Source organism: Poecilia formosa, unplaced genomic scaffold (assembly GCF_000485575.1).
Source record: "Poecilia formosa unplaced genomic scaffold, Poecilia_formosa-5.1.2 Scaffold612, whole genome shotgun sequence".
Lineage (NCBI taxonomy): Eukaryota > Metazoa > Chordata > Actinopteri > Cyprinodontiformes > Poeciliidae > Poecilia > Poecilia formosa.
Genome location: NW_006800551.1, coordinates 189,629 through 197,674, shown reverse-complemented (window position 1 = coordinate 197,674; position 8,046 = coordinate 189,629). Strand labels below are relative to the sequence as shown.

Genomic DNA, 8,046 nt, shown 5'->3' with positions numbered 1-8,046 from the left:
TTAGTCGCAGGCAGACCGCAGGAAATGACCAGGTCCACTGTGTGTCCATGTTCATGTGTGGGGCCGGATACGGCCTGTACCAGGTTAAAAGAGTCCAGAAGGCTTAAAAAGTCCTTTACCAGAGGCTTATTAGGACAGCACACGTGTATATTGAAGTCTCCAACAATAAAAACATGTTCGTAATTAGTTAAAATCCCAGATAAAAAATCTGAAAAGTCGCTTATAAAATCCTTATTATATTTGGGGGGGCGGTAAACGACAGCACAGAAAACTGGGTTTACGTGTCTCATCTCAAATGCCGTAAACTCAAAGCTGGGGAAAGACGTCTGTAGAAAACACTGCTTACATCTGTTGTCCTGTTTGTAAACAGTCGCTGTGCCTCCTCCTCTCCCCAAAGCCCGTGGTAAGTTTCCGGGGGGGTTCAAAAAATTTGAAGGTACAGTTTATAGTATGGTGCGCTCATAGTCCGGAAAATACGGTAATTGGTCTTAAAAGATTTTTTGAAAACGAATTAATTATCTGCAAATAATGCCATCTTTGAGTGTCTTTGCTGTAGTAGTGAGTAGCGGCGTAATCATGTAATTTTATTATCACTAGATGGCAGTAAGTACAGAGCATTTTATATTAAAACAAGATAGTTTGATGCATGAATGTTACTACATTCATGCATCACACACGACAGTGTTGTGGCTGTTCAGGTGTTCAGGTGTATTTTTGAAGTGGACATGTTAAGTGCAATTTGAAATAAGAAATGTAAAATATGATAAAAATATTTTTTTGTGTTTATTTGATTCCTATTCAAGACACTTTGATAAGAATGACTATATATGTAATATAGGTGGCTACAGAGTATCTTTGTTTACATTTCTGGTTGATGGTGTGCCTTGTGATTTTTTTCAATTAAAACAATGTACCTTGGCTCAGAAAAGGTTGAAAAACACTAGTTTAGATGACCTTGTCATATGTTGCATTGTCTTCTGTTTCTGTCCCTAAGGTGCTATCCTAAACAAACCAGAACTACCTCCCAAAGACATCAAGTCCAGAATAATGTCCACTTCAAGAGGTACAAATGCCAGAGTCTAATCAGTTTCATTCTGTTTGGAGACTTTTTGTTGCGCTGGAGAGTCAGGGTAAAAATCCTGAGCAGGTTTACTGCTGTCCTTTAGCAGTCACAATGGCTGCTAAACATTTATACATTCAGTGATTCTGTATCATTTCACTTTCAACTTTTGTTTATAGCTGAGTCCGGACATCCTCTGAGAGTGCAAGACTCCAACCGACCAGAACTGCTTTACCCAAAGCCTGCCCTTCCTGAGTGCATCATGGGTCCTCTGCCCCCCAAACCTTCCTTAGCAGCCAAACTCCCCCCACCCATCCCAGCTGCTCGCCCCTCCTCTGCTCCTGCCTTCACCAGCTCAACAGAGCAGGTCCACCTTACAGCCCACAGACATGATGGCAGGCCAATGGAAACTGAGCAGGTAACGCACCAATCAGAACGGACAATTCTTATCATTACAAAAATAGAACAAATGGAAACCTATATTCAATCAATTCAATCAAAATTCAAGATCCTCACAAAAGACCTAGGTTGATGAGTTAATGGGTTGCAGATGTGAGGGGAGAGAGAGAGAGAAAAAGAGAAAGAGAGGGAGTAAGTGACACAGGGGAAGTGACAGAGAGTCTGCAGAACATCACAGGACATTAAGTAATGTCATTGTCTCATTGCTGCAACATCTGAGTAGCATTCGTATAACTATGTGTAAGGCTGGGTCAAAGTTTCACATGTTCTCTAGCCTTATTTACCAAAAGCAGCACTACTATATAAGGCAGATGCACAGTGATGTGACTGAGTTAGCATTTGTTTTATCACTTAATGAAAAGGGAAATACAAGTTTGTACGGACGTTGACTGATATTGTTTTTACAATTATAGAAAAAAATATTTCTGTTGTCAAACAGATTCTAAATTAGACAGAAATTGTTTGTTAGCACATAGAATAGATATACAATAAATGATAAAATGGTCTGTACTTGTGTAGCTCTTTATCAAGTCCAGAGGACCACAAAGAGCTTCACACTACATGCACCCATTCAGACACACACTGATGGTGGCAAGCTACTGGACAGTAGCTACCACTATCCTGAGGCAGTCTGACGGAGGTGAGGCTACCATGCACCGGTGCCAGCGACAAGCAGGCAGGGTGGGTGAAGTGTCTTGCCTAATACACAATGACTGAGACAGAGGGAGGGACTGGAACCTGGTGTAATTGACAAGTGGTCTGGAAGTGTGGACCATCAATGGGATTAAGAATGCCAAACAGCAAAACAGCTTTTGGTTCTATTACTATCATGGTTTGAGATAATATCTCCTTCAATGAAAAAAACAAGGCTTGTGCTATTTGGAGACAATCTGGAATGTACTCAAGATGAGATCCTGCAACCAATGGTAATCACTCTCACTACAAGATGTCAGAACTCTTTCCCATGGACCAGGCTTTATTAGAATATGGGAGTAGAAAGGCTAACTGTAGACCTGACCTGTAGATAACCTCTCTCATTCCTTTCTGGCTGGTTAAGGAATGGGATGCCATCTCAAACCAGAATGTGGTCAAGTACCTAAGCTGGTGGCAAGGTGAGGAGCAGGTGCCAAGCTGTTGTGGTTGTTTCTGGTTTGTGAACATTTACTGTGTACAAATGTAATAATTAGTAACACAAAATGAATGAGTGATGCAGAACTCGGGGGCTAACATGAAATTTGACAAGGAACATGGGAAGCAGAAGATAAGGATGTATATGCAAATGGGAGGCAAGTAGCAGAGAGAGTTGAGAGAGGGTCCTGATACAAGGCAGCAGAAATGACAGGAATAAACAACTAGAACTAACTAAAAAAACTAACCATTTTTCATTGTTCTTACATTGTACAAGTTCAAACAAGACAACAAGTTCACACAACTGGTCTCAGTGTTTTCTCAATCTTGTAAACATGTTTAAACAATAGTGACCCCACCTGCCTGTTAGGCCTGTATTGTGTACATGTACAAGTCCCATTAAATTTTATCAATATTATTATTGATATTTTTTGAACATAAAAAAATGATTTAAATTGTTTTATTCTCCTTCAAACTGTTGTCTAATTGTATTACAGTCCACTTATTCTGACCCTCATTTCTAGAATGGCAGCAGGGACGGTGTGCAGGGTGAAATCCCCCCCCTGTCTCCAAGGAAGGAACTTCATTCTTCAGCCCCAAAATCTCACAGAGAAGACAGCGCATCAGATCGCAACGAGAAAGTACAATCTGTCACTGAGGGTATGCTTAAATACACACAGAGTATAAAATAAAGTTTCAAAATATCAAAGTTTTTTTTTTTATGGTAAACATATTACTTATGTTACTGATGATGTACTAGTCACATCAAATATTGAAACAACTCAAGCAATTCACACATGCAGGAAAATCAAAGCGTAATAGTCCACAAATGAAATTACGGGTGCTGAATTGGAGGAACAAAGAGAATCAGTACTGAACATACCAACAGAAATTTGTCAGTTTTATTTTGTTTATAATGGCTGCATGTTTGGGCCAATTGTCTTGCTTAGAAATTCACACTAGTTTCACCTTCAGATTCCTAACATAGATGCCCATCTACATTTCTCCTTTAATTTTTCTTTCAATATTCCCCCAAACATGGTCTGTGCATCGGCAACCAAAGAATTCAACTTTGACCTCATCTGACAAGACTTTATACTTCTAGCATTTCATTTGGTTATCCAAGTGCTCTGCTGCAAATATTAAACAAGCATCAATGTGCTTTTTCTTCAGTACTGGAGTCCTGCTCAGTGACTGTACATAAAAGCCATTGTGGTTGAGTGGATTATTCATTTTCTCATGGGAAAACTGTACCTGCTATTTCCAAGACTCCTGTGAGAGCTCGGTGGTTCACCTCCAGCTCTTTCGTTTATTCTTTTGACTCCTATATCAGAGAGAAAGATCATTTTTGGATGGTTTTTATTGTTGTTCTTTCAGAGAGTCTTCCTAAGCTACGCCAACACTTGAAGCCCCTCCCACAGCGTAGAGCTGTATCTGTCCATGAGGAGGCACTGACCATGACGCAAGGTAGAGTTATGGTTTTCATAACATAAATATTATATCCTTGTTTTACATTCCATGGTAATTACATCAAAAATTAACTTTGAATTTTGATGTCTTTTAGAACTCAAGGCTGTATTACAGAAGTCACCCATCCGTTTCCGGGGCAACCGCTGGGATCTGCCCTCCTGCAAAGAAGATGAAACACATGGTACAGTTGATGAGCCGTTTTTGTTTGTTTTTTCTTCTCATCAGTCATTTAATGTTTTCATCTGTGTGCCTGGTGTTCATCCCCACAGCAAACAAGCCAGATGATGAAAAGAAGGTCAAGAGTCAGATGGATGAACAAGAGGCAGAGAGAGGACAAGCAAGCTGTGGAGATACAGTGCCTCCAACCAAGCAGCTACTTTCACAAGAGGTAGAAGTACCCAGATGCAGTGCATCTGACAAGACTTTTACTGTGATAGAGAGACCTCCCATACTACCCAGGAAAGTGGAAAAGTTACCTGTAAACCTTGCATCTGAGAGAAAGAGTCCAACCAGAATCTCAGCTTCCTCACCATTGCAAGAAAAAGTCCACAACACGTTGCCAGTTGGCTCTAAATCCACAGAGATATCCCGCATAAGCCCGTCCTCCCAGAAAAACAGATTTGTCGCATTGGATCAGGGTAATAACCCACAAGGGAAAGGAGAGGCACTTTCCCCACAGCACACAAAGATGGCCGAGCCAGCAGAGCTCAGAACTGAGCCCTGTCTGTTTGACTGATGCACACAACAGTCTGACCTAGAAGAGCTCTGTCACATCACTGACGTCAGGAAGTACGCAGGTAGGAATCTCATGTAATGTGAATGTCCTACTCTTTTGTTTTTGTTTTTCAACAGCATCATTGTGTTTCCCATCATAGAGTGGGCAAGTTAATTCGTGGGGTGAATAAACTTCTTGCATGTTTTTGGCTGGAGGGATGAATCTAACATAGATTATGTTCATTTCTGTTATTGAAATCCAGTTTATGCTGATTTGATTTGTGCGGTCTTTGCTTGTTCTCACCAAAAGGCCAAACTGTTAGCTGGAGTTAGCTAGCATGCACCAATGAGTGTCTACTGAATGGGTTGGTGCTGCTGACAGGTTGTCTTCTGACATAAGATATTTTTTTTATTATTATTATGTTGTTATCAAACTAGTTTTTAACCACTAGCATGTTGGGTTTTATGTCACCTGACCTTTAACAACATTAAATATGGATTTTTACGGAGTTAAGACTCATTCAACATATTTGTGTTTCAACATTTCAGCATATGTCAAAAATATTTATTTACACATTTTACCCACACTTTCTTGTTGTACATTTGAAAGTAAGCTTCAATGCCTATGGTGAACTTGATGGTTATATTATTTTGTTTGCTTTTAGTTTTTAATCTTCTGGAAATGAGCAGGTTGCTGTACTAGCTGCATTTAACCAGGAATCCCATAAAACTAAAGTGCTGAAGAACTGCCTTTGTTATGCAAATTTTTTTTCAATGGAATAGTTCAGGGAATTATGATTATGACCCATCAGAATATTGGCTGCAGTAAATAACTCCTTATTATCTCAGATGAAACAAAGAATAGTTTTCAAACTATTGCTACTGTTTTTATTTATTTATTTTTCATTATTATTATTTTTATTTTGTCTTATTTTGCTATGTTAAAACAACTCCAGTCTCAACAATGTTAATAAACTAGAGATTCAGGCTTTTTTTTCTCAATGTTTTGAACCAGCATTTAGTATGGAATAGTCTTCTACGAAGCTTTCTAAAAATAAACTACATATATTTTTGATACGACAACCTGTATGAAGAACTAAGAAACAGTGAGGGCAAGTTTAACAATAATCTTGTAAAACTATTAATTGGAGAAAGAAAAGTTTAAAATAATGAATGTTCTGAACACAGAATAGCTACATTCCACCTGCCGTTTCACAGTTCTGTGTTTGTATAAAAGGTCTTTGTCAGCAGACCTGAACATTGACAGTCATGCGGAAATTCATCCTTCATGAGAATTAGTTCCAAGTTCACTTCACATTGATTAGAACAGAAATTATTCATGTACATTGCTTACTACCAATATATTCTGAACAAATAACAGTCCTAAGATGAAGTGAACAATGAACGTTTGTGTTCATACTTCTTTTTGATACAAATATGTTTATTTGACTTTGTGTTATTATTCTAATGTGCCATTTGACTTCTTCAGTATTTGTTGTATAGACTCTGCATCAAGACCATGTTGCAGAGTAAATCTCACTTTCACCTGTTTTATTGCTTTAGTTGTGAAAAAGAAACTTTCTTACTAAAAGAAGCAAAATGTAAGATAATTGTTTTGATTATGACTTCAATAGCACTTTATTCCTGATAAGCTTATTTAATCATGGTTCTGTTAAACATAATAGTCAAAGAGGAAAGGTAAAAGTGACAGAGTACATTAAGCTGAAGCCTTATTACTCAGTTGGTGTTTTGTAAATGCAAACCTACACTCTGTGTGCATGCTAATCACAGAGTTGAACTGAAAACACAACACAGTGTGGCTGGAGCATGAGCCTGCAGCTGATGTTAAGTTTAAGCTGAGAAAGCAGGTGCTGTAGTCAATGTAAGAGTGAAGGGAAAGGCAGACATTATCCATAGTGGCTCCGGCTGAAGACTAATGTGCTGTTTAACTGCCTAAAGTCACCAAGAGTTTGCCTATGAAGGAATGTTGCAACTCTTTTCTACATGAAGTATCAAACATTGGTTTGAAATGTCTCTCGGTTTTCTCTTAATAGATTTCATATCGCAAAAAGAGCAATGCTCACCATTCATCTTCATCTTGGAAGAAAACAGCATTGTTAAATTCAAAGATCCCCAAAACAAAAAATGAATTTACAAGAACATGCTCACAACATGCTCACACAGAACGCATAGACATGTAGAGAATGGAGTTGTTTTAAAATTTATTTTTTTATTTAGCTGTTAGCTCTAAAACAAGACATTGAGACAGTTACCTTTTCGAATGTAGGGCTTCTTATGTCTGCACAGCAGAACCATACATAAAAAGCTAAAGGCTAAGTTCAGGCAAACACTTATAAAATATTGTTTTAAACAAATAAAACTCTATTTTTAAAACATGTGAGCATTTCAAAACTTAATACAATTATGCTCCAGCACTTGCACAACAGATTCATAATGGACAAAAAAAAATGCTCGAAGTTTGATAGTGATCATTGGGACACTGCTAGAAACTCTTCAAGTCCTCCTTTGCCTTCTGTTGATTTTCTTGAATACGTCTCTCCTCAGAGACCCACAAGTAAGCAATACAAGTCTCTATGTTTATGATTCATAATATTACATTAGGATGGTCAAGTTTAGGGCATCAGAAGACACATGACTTATGAGGAACAAAGACTGATTAAAGGTCAGGCACAAGGAACAAATTAGTTGTAGAGATGACCAGGTTTGATATGTGCCATCAATTTTTGATTGAATCATCAGTCTCAAGAGAAGGCATTAAATCGCTTGCAACAGTTGTTAAAAGTTGATTACATTATGTAATTTCCTTCAAAGTCAAAAGAATCTAAGAAAGTTCCTGGTACAGTTCCTATATGGGAATGGTGTCAGATTTGTGATTTATTTTTGTCACCAGTCATATTGTCATTATTTTATGAGGGGGGATTTTTCACCAGCTCAGTAGTTCACCAGGTCTTTATGTGTCATCTGATGCTATGTGAGATACCAACACCACATTGTGGTGTTGGTATCTCACATACCAACACACGTCGTTCGTGTGAGGAACGACGTGGGATTTTTCTAAACTGTTATGTTCTCTTTAACTTGCACGTACAGAATATTTACAAAACTGCATAAGTCAAATTAGTTTGAACAGAGTGTAAATCTATGCCTATACTTGTTATCAAATAATAAAAAAAAAAGTATTGACATGTGTTCCA

The 8,046-nt window shown here is 38.1% G+C and overlaps 1 protein-coding gene across 1 annotated transcript in view; it reads left to right on the top strand.

Annotated features, from left to right (window-relative positions):
- The window catches only part of carmil2 (capping protein regulator and myosin 1 linker 2), a gene marked incomplete at its 5' end in the record, with an annotated part of 49,456 nt that extends 41,410 nt beyond the window's left edge, over positions 1–8,046 (top strand). The window contains 6 exons of the mRNA XM_007541505.2: positions 995–1,063; positions 1,240–1,478; positions 3,172–3,307; positions 4,025–4,114; positions 4,212–4,298; positions 4,387–8,046. Of these exons, the coding sequence (XP_007541567.2) occupies positions 995–1,063; positions 1,240–1,478; positions 3,172–3,307; positions 4,025–4,114; positions 4,212–4,298; positions 4,387–4,853 (1,088 nt within the window). The remainder of the gene's footprint in view (positions 1–994; positions 1,064–1,239; positions 1,479–3,171; positions 3,308–4,024; positions 4,115–4,211; positions 4,299–4,386) is intronic.